Source organism: Strix aluco, chromosome Z, assembly GCF_031877795.1.
Source record: "Strix aluco isolate bStrAlu1 chromosome Z, bStrAlu1.hap1, whole genome shotgun sequence".
In the NCBI taxonomy this organism is placed as follows: Eukaryota; Metazoa; Chordata; class Aves; order Strigiformes; family Strigidae; genus Strix; species Strix aluco.
In genome coordinates, this window is record NC_133971.1 from 77014637 (window position 1) to 77029018 (window position 14382).

The following is a 14382-nucleotide window of genomic DNA, read 5'->3' on the forward strand; positions in this document are numbered from 1 at the left end:
AGGAAATACAGCTGAAGGGCATTATGGATGTCTTAGAAGGAGAAGCACTATCACCCTTCCTAAGCCAAACTGTACTCTCAAAAAACTATAGTTGCAACTTAGTACCACCTACAGTTTTCTTAGCTTGCAAGTAACAAGTTTATACTTAAAGAGAAAACTGTAAGGGTGTTACTGTTCATAACATTTATCTGGATGTGCATGCCATTTGAAATTCACTTCTGCTGTATGCAGATATAGGAACCACGTTTTAACACCTTTTAAGATAGATTGCAGCAAATGTGACTGTCAAAGGCACGTTCACCTGCACAAAGCATGTGTCATTTTTAGAAGCCTGAATGCAAGCAATGTAGGCAATATGCAGATAAAATAAGACACTCTACATTTTTAAACATAGGCAACAGGTGTGATTTTTCCCTCCTCCTTTTAATGCTACTGCAGTCTTCATAATCGCAAAAACCAATTTATTGTCAGTTTGCAAAATTACATAAAATAATGTTTTAGGACACAGTCAGTAGTTGCTGTATAGTGATAAAAAACAGTTTATTTGCTGATGTCAGTTGGATTTAATTGAGATCTTACATCTCTAGAACACAGGAGGATGACAGAGATGATAAAGACAGCTTTGGGAAGAAGCTGTGAGTGTTCTGGGCACTGTGCCTATTTATATTCACATACACTTACTAAATAATTACAAACCAGCACAGTGATGGGGTTCAGAAATAGACCTGAAGTTATTCATTTTCTTTCAATGGTGAATTTGAGTGCAAGTATAACTCACTGCTGAACTGTTTTCAAAGCTTAGTGATACTGTTCCATCATTAACATATAAACTCATTATCAATGCACATCCATGAAGCCACTCTCAGTAATCCAATCTAGAAAGACAACTGACTTTTATGAGCTCACTGGCATTACATAACATTCTGTATAACAGCAAAGAGAAAGTATTACACCAGGAAGAAAAGGTTTATTTATTTTTAAAAGGAGAAAAAGGGGAAAGTATTAAAGCATTAAAAGCATTGAAGATTATACCAGAAGATGACTTTATGCCATCAGGAAAGTTAGAAGCAGAGGCTGCAGAGGCAGGAGAGGACACCTCCAATGTAGTATAACTGGGTACAGGATATTCCGAGTTTAAACGCTCCTTTTCATCATCTGTAACATCTTCAAAAATCAGGCCCCTCAAATAATGTTCTGATTCCGTGAAAAAGTAATACAGTAATTAGTGTAGACGAATCAAAAAAACCCCACAATGCAAAAACTATTCCTCATACATATTTGTTAGTTGCATATTTAGTTTATTTGTCAAACCTACAACAACCTGAACCTAGGTAAGATGCGCCTTGCTATGAAAGGGCAACACCAGAGCTGTGATGTATCTGTCAGTCCTGTACACGTGAACTAGAAGACTAAAGTATGAGTTGTTCTGTGTGAGGCTAATCAACATCTTAAGTACTGTCTTATACAGATATAGCAGAGATTTGGGTTTACCACTTGCCTTCGTATTAACTTCATAGGTAGATTAGACTATGTTTTGGTGTGAATGTAAAAGAGACCTGTGGTATGGATGTACCCCAGCATGTTCCTTCTTGGCACAGTACAGTAGCTATAAGTAAATAGGCACTACATAATCAACTGTTATATAAACCATAAGTTATTCAATACATCAGCTCTAGCAAACAGTTAAGCTGATGTAAGCTTTTAACAAAACCACCAGATATTACAACTAAATAGCCACCAAAGATGCATGAAAAAGGTTTCTTTACATGCACAGAGAACACTGAGGACAAATTTAATATCCTTTTATATCAGCAAGCAAAGCACTCATAAGCACTATGTTTTGATTTTATGATACAACAGAAATACATCCTATCATCTTCAAAATCCTATACCCAAGTCCTGTATTGTGGTTTTGGAAAAGATCAAAGCATATTGGTATTTTCAAATGCATTTTTGTTGCATTTCCTAACTTTTCATTTTGTTTCTCATACTTTTGATTGTTGGTGCATATTTCAGTAACACCTTTTGGGACTGCATTAAACTTCAGTGGTAATTAAAAGTTAGTAAAGTTTAATATACAATTGCAAGTTTACTATCCTTCTGTTAACTAATACATACCATCATCAATGATTTTATCATCTTCAGAAAACGAAGGACGAGTACCAAGGTCTGAATTAGTAGCCATTTCAAAATCTTCTATTATTTTCACTAGCTATAAATGAAACCCAAAAACTAAGTAATGATACATTCTCTTCAAGGTATTTCTGAGACTTACATCACAGATATTCATGCAAAGTTTGCTTTAAATACATTTTCCTCCACTGAATCTTATAAACATTTTAATGGAGTATCCTTATTCAAAACAAAGAAAATATCTCAAGAATCAAAGTAGCTCAAGCAGATTTATTTTATCTAAAGAGTTCAATCTTCTGGACTTACTCTGAGAAAAATACACATGAACTGTATTATTCTTGTGAACAGTTTTACTCCTATTGATCACATTTTTATTTTTAAGATAGCTGCAGTTTTCCAATATATCTTATCTAAAAAACCATAGAAATAAAAATATTTCCATATTCTTCATAAGTAAGGAGTTTAAAACTAGAAAGTGAAAACTAAAACCAACCAGATTGTAAGAATAATGTTGAGTAAAATGTCTCAAAGGCCTGGTCTCAAAACTGATTTCTAATACATAAGAAATTGTTACAAATGGAATGACCAACTGGTGTGCACTGAAATAAGGGAAAAAAACAAAAATGGGTTTCAGAATTTAGCTAGATATCCAGAAGAAATTTTAAAACCCAAATGCAGTGAAATGCTGAAACAAAGAAAGGATATGTGAAGATTTTTCTTCACTACCGACTCTCAAAAATCTGGCTAGATAATCACATTGATGAAGGATGTAAACTGATTAAATAATCCACCTTAGTGTAATAACTGTGTGTAGGCAACACAATGAGGTCCTTACATTTCTGTGAACATATGAAGGACAGGCAATGGACACTACTAGTTTGAATGATTATACAAGAAGTAGATGCTCTAAAATTACACAGTGCTACTGCATTTGTTCTGTATTAAGCCATATCTACAGGAACTGGAAAATTATTCAGTTTTCGTGATGTGCAAGATGAAATTTTTTTTACCAGCTGGGTAAAATCAGAACCTACTGGCTCAGTCTTGAATTAGTCACTCCCAGTTTGCTCTGAACTTAATAAAAAGGTCAAAGTAATGTGAAAAAGTAATTGCCAGCATTCCCCATTTCACATACACCTAAAGTCAGCCACACCTGAAGTTCTGGACAAATTAAACTAGATGTAGTATTAAGAGGTCAGTCTGTTGAAAATTTTTACTTTTTATTGTTATCTCTGTCATGACCTATAAAACAGTAATTCCTGAATTATACTTTAAGATCATCTCAATGCACTATGTCCAAAATGCAGTTTATTTTACTTCTATGCTTAGCTTTATAAATATGTTAAAAATGCAAATATTTTATGAAATAATGTGAACTGGTTCCGGAAATAGTCACATTAATAGTCTGCAGAGGTATAACTGCAGAAATCTTTGCCAAAAAGGTCTCCTGCTCAGCCTGAACTTTTGTGCTATTCCATTTTAGCAGTAACAGAAAAATTAAATATATTCTGCCCATTCACTAAGAACATCGCCATTCTGGCCAGTATTTGGTCTATTTTAAGTAACCGTGTCAACTAACAGATGCAACACTACATGTGAAAGAAGTGTACGTTATTCTCAATCTCTCTCAACATATACTAAGCAGATTTGAAAATACATCATTCCTAAACATAAATTTTGTCCTCAGCTGAAAGACAAATAGTTTCAGACACAACAGTTAGCAGTCAGAACTCACCAGTCTGGTATTTCTGAAATCCTCCTCCATATTTTCTGCTATGTTCTGTAGCGTCTGTAACCGCATATACATTTCCTGCTGCTTTGTGGAAAAGTAATTTTTGCCAATTACTTTGGATGGAAGCCCTGAAGAAGCAGTAGTTCTGTCATATTCATGTACTACGTCCCAGGTTACACTATCTCTAGCAGAAGGCGACTTCTTATCTTCCTTTTGCACTTGGCTTGACACATTTTTCAGATGATCATCTTGAAATAAAAAAAGAGCACACCAACATCATTAAATAAACTTCAAAACTGTAATTACTGCAAGTAATTAGGCATAGCTGTGCTGTATGTTGCATAGTATGCTTTAGGAGGCAGGAATTGTCACAAAAGAAGTCAAATGTATCAAAGTAAAAAAGCAGGATGTGAGTTGGGGAAAGTCTGCAGGTTTTCTGTGGGAGGCAAGAGTATGACAACAAAAGTGTATAGCTTTTTTATTTGATTTAAAAACGAAATGGTTTACCTTTCTTCTGAAGTGCCTTGGGTGGAATTGCATTAGTAACAGAAGCTGCCATGGGATGAAGTTTTGCAGTAGATGGAATTTCAAACTTCTCATTCTGCTGTGCAGTAGCTAGCTCTTCTGCAGACTCAGGTATCATGGGCAAATTGTTAAGGATATCCCTGTCTTCAATGTCAATCACACTGATATATTCATGTTCACTCTGAACAAGAACAAAGTTATTAAGAAATACAGGATGTGTTTTGTATACACTGTTTACAGTACATTGGTAACCATTTTCTGGGTCTACCTCTTACCACTTTGAGTTGAAAGTCTTTTTGTTTTGGAGAAAATAACTACAATCCTCCCTACAGTATTATACAATGACTCATCCAGATATAAAGAACCCAAATTCGTGAGGTAAGACAGAACAGTATACTTAAAATGTGTTTTAACTGTATGTACATTGGACCACTAACCAAATCAGACGCATCTGACAGAAAGGATGGTAAAGGTGTCTCATTCACTTCAGTGGGTAGTCTCAGGTTTAAATACATATCTGGGGGTAGTATCTCAGGGGCACTAGATGATTCTATGAGAAAAGAATAATAGTCAGCATTATATTTACAGTAAAAGTCATGAAACCTCAGACAAACCATTTGGAAACAGGTCTGAATTCTCTAAATAAAAAAGCTTTGATTAGCATCTCTTTTAAAAAATAAGACAATGTAGCTTAACAGGATACTTTAATATTTGCTTCTAACAATAAGTTACTAAATTATTTTTCATTTTGGTGATTAATTAGCAGAAAAATACTCAAAGGATCAAAATGAAAGCAACATGCTGCTATCTAAATTGCTATTCATTTCCAATTCCCTCCTGAATAGGTCAAAAAAAAATCTGCATCTTTATTTGATCCAAATGATACTACTCAGCTAGAAAGACCTCTAATAAACTATCTGCAAAGAAGTCACGTGATGTAGTAAAATAATCTTCCACATGGAAAAACACTGTTGAATTTTAAAAGAAAGGAAAAATTCTTAGTACTGAACTCTACATAGTACAATTTATCAAGGAGAGGGGAGAAAACCGAAACCGAAATAAATCTTCTTCAGTCCAAAATCAGTTACCTTCTATTTTTTGTTCTACAAACTGACCCAAAAGATGAGTGATTGGGAATAAAATTCCTACTTGAGACTGAAACACTATTACTTGACATATAGATATTACACAACTTAGCAGGTCCATGGAACAACCATACAATTAGTTGAGCTACTACAGCTCTACTTCATGTGCAGCTGTGATCTGTCTCAACATCCCACTGATCAATTCATCTGGTCTACATAACACCAACTCCCCAAGATTAAGCAGCACTAAACCCAAGCTTAAATCCACACATTTACCTTCCTTATACAGGAATACAAAAGCATAGGTACATTGCAGCATGAAAAATTCCTGCCAAAATTTTCATAAAGTAGTATTCCACATTTGGCCTCAAGAAGTCAGATGAATTAGCATCTTCTTACCTATATCCTGCATTAAGCTACCCATGGACAAAAAACATGTTAAAATTGTAACATTTTTATAGACTTCCCAAACAAAAAATGAAGTTGAGAAAGACTGAAGCCACACCTGACACAGGAACAGACATGACTGATTCATTTTTTCGAACTTCAGAAACCTCATTTCCAGCACTGATTCCAACATCCTGATACGAATCGAGCGCTTGATAGGAAAAACAACAAAACCAAAATGCATGAATTTAAGGAAAGACACCAATGGCATTATCTGAATGTTATGTTTCTGATTTCCCAGCTCACAGTCAAAGCAAAATTGGGGTAAGAGGCAAGAAAACAATTTCAGTCACATGTGAAATGTTGTCTAAAATACGTTTAGATAAAGTCAAGCTAAGTTAAAAGGAGCTTTCAGAAAAAAGCCACAGCAGAACTTACAGAAAGCATGTAGAGACTCTTACATAATTGCATCAGTAATACTTTTTTTTGTAATTATTTTAACTAATATTTTGTAATTTGTATTCCAGTATCTCCTGGTTTAATACTTTTTGAAACAAAAAGTTACTGTGCAAAAAAATGTTACTCTCTTTAAAAACTTACTCCATTTTGGAAACTGACCCAATATCACAATTAACAAGAAGCAATACCAGAAATAGTTGGTTGCTGTAGGTCACATAGGTAGCCCTCACCTGGGTGAGTATTCGTACTTGCATCTTGAGTTTCTGCTGGTTTTTTTCCTGTAGAAGCCATGTAATGTAGATCTGCTGAAGTAGTAATTGCTTCCCCCATTGTGTCTAAAATGTGATAACACACAATAGGTGTCTACAAATAACGCAAGAATTAGAAACCTATGAAACCAATTATATTAAGTCAAAACTAAGGGCTCCAACAGATTTTTCTTTGCATTTCTGACAGATTAAAATGTAAACCTTTCTCTAAGCATACTTCATGAATGATTTCAAGAAAAGTTTCTACTACCTGCCTTATGTGAGTATGCAACTGTACTGAAACTTACAATGTTATAATGAAGTAATATCAAGGCTCAGTTTGGACATGTAATTTTTAAATTTAAAAAATCTATTTCATATTTTAAAAGGGGGGAAATATTTATGATATGTATACCTTTATTTATTGATGTTTCTACAGAGCTTTGCAAGCCAGTATTTCTCTAAGGCCAAAGTTCAGAGAATGGACTGTGTATTTTGTCCTTGGATAGGACTAAACATTGTGCTGAATTAATGACTAGAAAGAAGCATATCTTTCTATATGCACGGTCTTCATTTGCAATCTAGAAATATTGTAAACATTCATTTTCTTTTAAAAGAGCCTTAAATTTCATGTAATTAGACTATGGAGGCAAGTAAAATTGGAATAACACCTTTTAAAAACAGATTTAGAATTTCAAAGCATTGTTTACAGCATTCTTCTGATGAATCACATGAGCAGAAATCACTGTGAACCACAGTTACTGAAATTCACTGAACATACTGTTATTTCATGAAGTCCATTGTTTATAACCATAAATACAAGATTATCACTTATTTTTCAGAAAACTTAAAATACTTCTATAATTCTCAGGAGAATTAATTTGAGTTTATAGATAATTAATAAAGGATCTTAAATTTGTCTGCATCTCTCTCCCTCTACATCAATCCCCTAAAAACTGACTATCCCCAAAAAAGACTGAGTATCTGTTGCACATCCTGAAAGGTCGTCTTAATTTCCTGGGGTAAGATCCCATAAGCCATTATGCTGTATTGCACACAGACTACACAATTTGAGTTTTTAAACATATTGATGACTATAGAGTTTTCCTTTGAAATCTAACAAGCTTCTGTTCCTCGATTTATTTTATTTAAGCACTCAAAGCATTAAAAAGACTTGTACTTGCCCACTGAAATGAAAAAACTATCCTGAAGGGAAGATGTAGATTTTCCTTGTTGACCCTAATGTAAGGAGAAAAAGAATTATCTTTAAAAATAGTTCCAATGACAATTAAAGGCTTTCTTGATGATGTTAAATTTTCCAATATACCTCCTCTGAGTAACGATTTGGAAGGAAAAAATAATCATTGTAACGTACTTTTCTTACTCCCTTTTTTAATTCCTCTGATCCATTCCAACTTTTAGTTACATAGTCAGGAATTATTGACTACGTAACACACTTCCCCACCTCGGGGTGATTTGCAGTAAAACAAATTCCTCACTCCTCTTTGACTATATGCTCTCTCTGCTGTACCATAATTAAGATCTCCCAGGTCTGCTGAGGCTCTCCAGCTTCTGTGCTGTACAGGGAAGTCTCAAAGAAGGTATGGAACAGACCAGAAACAGAGCCTGCTGATAGCTTTAAATCTGGTAGCATTCCAACTTGAAATCTGGTACTTGCAAGAATAACCCCCAAGTATGTTAAAGATATCAAAAACGCCTAGGCAAACAAACAGCAGAAGTGCATAAATCAAAATGCAGCCTGACAAAAGTTTCTCTTCTCAGTTTCTTGGCTGAGACAAAAACAAGACCTTGTGCTCCTCATCCTCACTCTTATATTGTCATCACCTAGCCTCATGTGAAAACAATAATGCCTGGGTCATTTGTCCTAGCTTCACTGTTAGGCTAAACTTTTTTTTTTTAAAGCAATTAGTGTTTGTGCATATATTTACTTTAAAAGTACATACAGACAAATATCCTATCAAAATAGACAAGTTTGTGTCCCAGGAAAGACAAAAGCAACCTTAAAATACTTTATAAAAATAAATCTTGTTTACAGGAAATGCCAGGTATATGAATGAAAGACATATACTGTTACTAGGCTAGAGCCTGGAGGAGATTTACACGATCATTTTGGTTTACAGTTTCCTACTTCTTTGTTTCTTGTTAATACTTGAATGGAAAAAAGCAAAGAATAAAACATTCTTCTATACCTCAGTCCCTGATTCAACAACCATCACTGTATCACTAATACTGATGATGGAGTCAGTAGGATGGAAGGACACACTTGATTTCTTCTTTTCCTCCTTCTCTTTCATTTGTTTCTTATCATGCCTCTTTTGTCTGTCAACATAATAATTACAAATAAAAAATAAGAATTGCACTGAAATAATAAAAATACCTATTATTGTTTTCTAAGAAATCTTACCTATTAAGAAATATACACTGAAATAAATGTGGAAAGAGAAACACAACTGCTGCATACAGATCAGTTCAAAGCACTATTTTTGCCTATCAGAAACCTACATAAAATTGTTGTAGGAACTCATAAAAACACTTAACAATCAACCGAAATCTGTAAATTGTCTAATAAGCTATTTATATCAAATATTACAAACTGTGTAACATTCCATATCTATATTTTGTGCATAATATTCATTGCTACACAAAATGCCTGTAAGAAGTACTCCAGCAAGAAACAAACCTCTGTTATCGTTGAAACTTTCTAATTAACTATTTCACTCAAAAAGTTGCAAATTTTCTTTATTATCAGATAAGTACAACAACTGTAGCTTCAAGCTGATAATATCAAAACAGGTATGCTAAACTTCAGCTGCAGTTACTTATGTATCAATTGTTTCTCACCTTAAGTGTGAAAAACTCAGAGTCTGTGTTTCCAACTGCCAGAGTTAAAAGCATAGTGATCTGAAGCAAGTGTTCTGTTCCAGATGCAGCAATGCCATTAACTCTTCCACAGTTCTGTGAAACGTTAGGAATCTATCAAGATTATATGAGAACTGAACAATGATATATATGCAGCTTAAACAAACTGTTTTAACTGCTTGTGCAATCAAATAACTGTGTTGGGTTTGCACGTGTGGCAGGGGGGTTTTGGTAGTGGGGGAGGGAGCTACAGTGGTGGACCCTCTGAGAAGCTTCTCGAAGTTCCCCCGGCTCCAAGTCGGATCCACCTATGACCAAGGTCAAGCCAATTAGCGATGGTGGCTGCACCTCTGTGATAATGTATTTAAGGGGAACCTGGAAGGAGAAGTGGGAGTTGTGAGGAGGAGTTGCAAAGAGGACACCTACGCAAACACCAAGGTCAGTGGAAGAAAGGAGGAGGAGGAGGAGGGGGAGATGCACCGGAGCAGAGACTCCCCTGCAGCCCATGCCCCTGCAGTCCATGGAGGTCACCGGTGGAGCAGATGCCCACCTCCAGCCCGTGGAGGACCCCACGCTGGAGCAGGTGTCTGCGCCTGAAGAAGACCTGAGGGAAGCCCCAACCGTTGCAGTTCGGATCTGGGAGGACTGCAACATGTGGGAGGGACCCAAGCCAGAGCAGCTCAGGAAGAGTCTGCAGCCCATGGGAAGGACTCAAGTCAGAGAAAGTTTGTGGAGGACTGCCTCCCGTGAGAGAGACCCCACGCTGGAGCAGGGGAAGAATGTGAGGAGTCCTACCCCTGAGGAGTAAGGAGAGGCAGGACTGACTGCACCCCCCAATTCCCTGCCCACTGCACCACTGGGGGGTAGGAGGTAGAGAAATCGGGAGCCTAAGAAGGAAGGGGTAGGGGAGGGTGTTTTGAAGATGTGGTGACACTTCTCACCGTCCTACTCTGTTAAGTGTTGTTGTTAGTGTTTGAATTAAATTTAAATTTATGTTCTTCTTCTTCCCCTAATGAGTCTGTCTTTTGCCCATGACCATAATGGGTGAGTCATCCCTCCTTTATCTCGAGTCCCAAGCCTTTTGCTTTATTTCCTCCTTCCCATTCCTGAGGGGGAAGCGGTGAGTGAAGCTGCGTGCTGCACAGCTGCCCTCTGGGTTCAAACCATGACATTAACAAAGAATAAATCAAATTTCAAAAGTAATGAATAACGTACCTAGCAAAACAAAATAAAACATCCCTTCAGCAGGAATTTTGCTAATCACTTTCTGGATTCAGAAACAGAGTCTGTACCATGAATTATATGGAAAAAGTGTAATCCCTTCCTTCTTGAAGATTACTCCAAACAGTGACAATATGCAGTGCAGACAGTAGTCTATTAAGATTCATTGCGTAAGCAGCAAAGCATTTCATAAAAAGTATGTAGCGAAGAGCCAGGTAACAAGACGACTTTAAATCACAGACATTGGTATAAAAAACATTTCTGCATGAATCTTCACCCTATGAGCCTGGTAACAGCAACAACCCCTTCATGCCCTAATGCTATACTTCTCCTGCTGCATCTTCACTAATATTTGCCATCAAGATTCATTCTCCACCGAGAGAATTACATCCAATCCCACTTTATTTGAAGCTGCTGTAAAAACTCCCACTGATTTCAAAGCTAGAAGGTATAAGTTACCAGTAAATCTTTCAAAATGAAGACCCACTTTAAAAGTTTGGCTTGCCTTTTTCTATTACTCTGCACATCTCTTAGTTTGAAAGGTTCAACATCAATTCTCAGTAACTGGATAGGTTTAGTTTGGTCTTGTCCAAAGGAAGAACCGGATACAGTATGATGCTGGCGGCGTTGCTCAAATGCAATAATATCTTGAACTGGAATGAGTTTTGGTACCTGAAAAGTATTCAGAGAGAGAAAAAAGCAAACATGAAACACCAGTGCAGAAGCAGAGAGGGGAACTCCAAGTAGATTGGATGAAAAGAGCAGGTCCAGTTTGAATTTCAGTTAAACAAACACAACTGCTGTAGCAATTTGTAGAGAAAGAAAACGTAGTATTAACAGCATCAGACCAGAATCTCAGCTCATGTGTACATGTGTAAACTATTTTCTGAAAGTAAACTAAAATATATGCATTTTCTCCACAGAATGTGCTTCACTAGTATTTGCATTTCTAATGTATGTAGTCGAGGATGAAGGTAGGAACTGTGCAGTGTAGACAGGGACTAAAGAAGGACCTTTCAAGGAAAAACATTTCCATTCTTTCCAACTGGAATGCGCAAGCATATGAGTCTATCACAACAACACTTTTCAAAACATCAGGTCCTCAACATCCAGAAGATAAGGTTTTCTTACCAAGCCTTTCAGCATTCCATTTCTGTCCTTACAAAAGAGGATTTCTTATTGCATTGATTTTAAATTTAATTTAAATTTCTGTAAAAACAGAACTATTTTTTACCATATAAATATTATCCAGTATTTCAGATAGTAAATTCCTTACATTCATTATTAATGAACTGTGGTGTCAATGAACTATGGAATGTGGAATCAATCTAATGTCATTAAAAACATTTTCAAGCTTGCAGCCTGCCTCATATTGACATGCCAATAAGAAGGTACTTTAGTTTCAGATCCTTTCTGTTAGCTGTGCTGAACACTTCCATATTTCATAGTCTGGAAACATTAACTTATTTTTGATGAATAAGAAACCATGAAACTGAAAAAACCCTAGAACTTAGAAAAATATATTATTTAAATCCAGTACCTTCTTTTTTTGAGATAAATCAGCACGGAGTAGTGTTATTCCTGTGCGCTGCACTGTTTCTCTGCAGTCAGCCTCCTTTGTTGCAGGTTTAACAGGTATTAAAGTAGTAGTGATGGGCTGCCTTACAAATGGTGGAACTCTAGGCACTGGGTCAAGTCGCAATAGTGGAATACCAGACAGGTTCTGAGTGATCAGTGCTTTGTCCATATTCACATTTGCAGAGAACTGCTTCTCAGGTGAAACTTCTTGCTGTCCTTCATGCTGACCTAGACTCAGGAGTTTGGGAGGTCCCTTATGCACTGCTTCTGCCCATGTTTTCTTTTCCTCATGCATTTGCCTTGGGATCTCAGATTCATATCTATTCATGTTCAAATCTTCTTTTGACTTACTCTTTCCTGGTGTGTGTGATGACTGATGGTTCCATAAGGGATCTGATGAACCCCAAGCTACTCGTGGTACTGGGGGTGGTCTAGCAAAAGCTGATGACATTTCTATTGGATGTAAAAATTCTGGTTTGGAATGATAACCTGATTTAAGCCTAAGCAACGGAAATCCCTTTGAGTAATTCAGGTTTTTTTCAATAGGGATAAGCTTTGGTGTTTTCTGGATGTCTGCAGAAGGAGCTAGGAGAGGAACTGGTTCAGTAGGTGCTGAAGAATGCAAATCTTGAGACGGTATCATAAATCCTGTTTCTCTGCTGTGGCTTTCTAATAGGTTAAAAGAAACATTCACATCCAGATGATTCTAAATCAGAGAAGCAAACAGAAGAGCATTTAAACATATGTTGAAATAGCAACCATGCACTAAATATGCACAAAAATAGTATCTTTTTTGTCTACAGCAAAAACATTTCCTAATTTAACAGGACAGATAACATATCAGATATATAGAACAGTCTTCATAAATGACACTTTGATATGCCTACTTTTATATGGCCATTGCTGCTTTCATCTCTTAAAGTATTCCTTGGTTGAAAATCAGAGCTCTTCCGACCTGGTTTTCCTTTATCGTCTTGAGTGGGCAGTTGTGTTTTCAGAGAGCCATTGCCTTCAGCAGTGTGTGCAGGCTGGCTTCCTTCCAGGTGAACAGATTGATGCTGTTGCAAAATGTGTTGCACATTTGGCAGGTTGGCAAAGGATGACTGCACTATTTGCATTAAACTCATGAAGTTGATTTGCTGTAGCTGGATACACACATAAAAAGTTAACACTGTAAACAACTTTAACAGGAATCTTAACAAAAATTCTATGTCTAGTCTATGTTATAACTGTTCATTATCCTGTTAATATAGGTGACAAAATAAACATCCCAAAGTTTCAATAACAATTCCTATCTATGATTACACTTATTGTACTAGGCTTTCTTTTCAGATACATTAAATACCTGCCACAGACAGGTTATGCTACAGCAAGACAAATGCCTTCACATTTTTTGTGAAGTTTGAGTAAATGTAAGGTCACATAAAATTGTCTCAATGTACTAACAAAAATTAAATCCTAGTATAGCTGCAAAGTTATTACAGATTCAGAATTTTTCCTAATCTATACTATTAGAGCACTCTGAGTTATGTGAACTAAAACACACTCAAATTTTTATTATCATATTACTCATTTTCTTGAGTCAAAAACAAGAGTTAAGTCTAAAATAAGTTTTCACAGTGGTTTACATAGAACTAGAGATCTCTTTCAAAAACAACCACAGGCAGAATACCTTTAAAACTAATTATCTCCATTGTTTTGTACTGTGAACACTATTTTCAATAATGAGATGTTCTCACCTGAACTAACTTAAACATTTCATCTTGGAGCATCTGCCTGACAGTTTCTGATGTGTTTTGTTTCTCTTCTGTAGGGACTTCTTCCTTGACTTCTTGCTTCTTTGCACAAATGGAAGTATTGGAGGCAACACTTGACATAGCTGACACAATGGTCTGAGAAGGCTGACTATCACTTGGAGAAATCTCTGTATTGCTTAAGAAGGAAAAGACCAAAACTATGAAACACATTCATAGTTCAGAACACCTATATAAAGTTGTCTTAAATCAATCCAGAAAATTTTACAGATATCTTCATTTTTCTAAAGCACAATTAATTTGTAGGAACAAGTTAATAATTAACCTGCACAATCTTCACTGAAGAGTATGTATGACATCCTTTTCCTAACACTTCCTAA

The 14382-nt window shown here is 36.1% G+C and overlaps 1 protein-coding gene across 5 annotated transcripts in view; it reads right to left on the reverse strand.

Moving 5' to 3' along the window:
- The window catches only part of CPLANE1 (ciliogenesis and planar polarity effector complex subunit 1), a 59657-nt gene that overhangs the window by 9319 nt on the left and 35956 nt on the right, over positions 1-14382 (reverse strand). For 3 of the 5 annotated variants that reach the window (XM_074812737.1, XM_074812738.1, XM_074812740.1), the window contains exons 32-44: positions 13988-14180; positions 13136-13393; positions 12211-12954; positions 11176-11342; positions 8780-8909; positions 7754-7808; positions 6552-6656; positions 5981-6073; positions 4828-4940; positions 4373-4571; positions 3869-4113; positions 2119-2212; positions 1033-1194 (exon numbers count right to left, since the gene is read on the reverse strand). In XM_074812737.1, the coding sequence (XP_074668838.1) occupies positions 1033-1194; positions 2119-2212; positions 3869-4113; positions 4373-4571; positions 4828-4940; positions 5981-6073; positions 6552-6656; positions 7754-7808; positions 8780-8909; positions 11176-11342; positions 12211-12954; positions 13136-13393; positions 13988-14180 (2558 nt within the window). The remainder of the gene's footprint in view (positions 1-1032; positions 1195-2118; positions 2213-3868; positions 4114-4372; positions 4572-4827; positions 4941-5980; positions 6074-6551; positions 6657-7753; positions 7809-8779; positions 8910-11175; positions 11343-12210; positions 12955-13135; positions 13394-13987; positions 14181-14382) is intronic. The other 2 variants (XM_074812739.1, XR_012621665.1) reach the window with 2 other exon arrangements.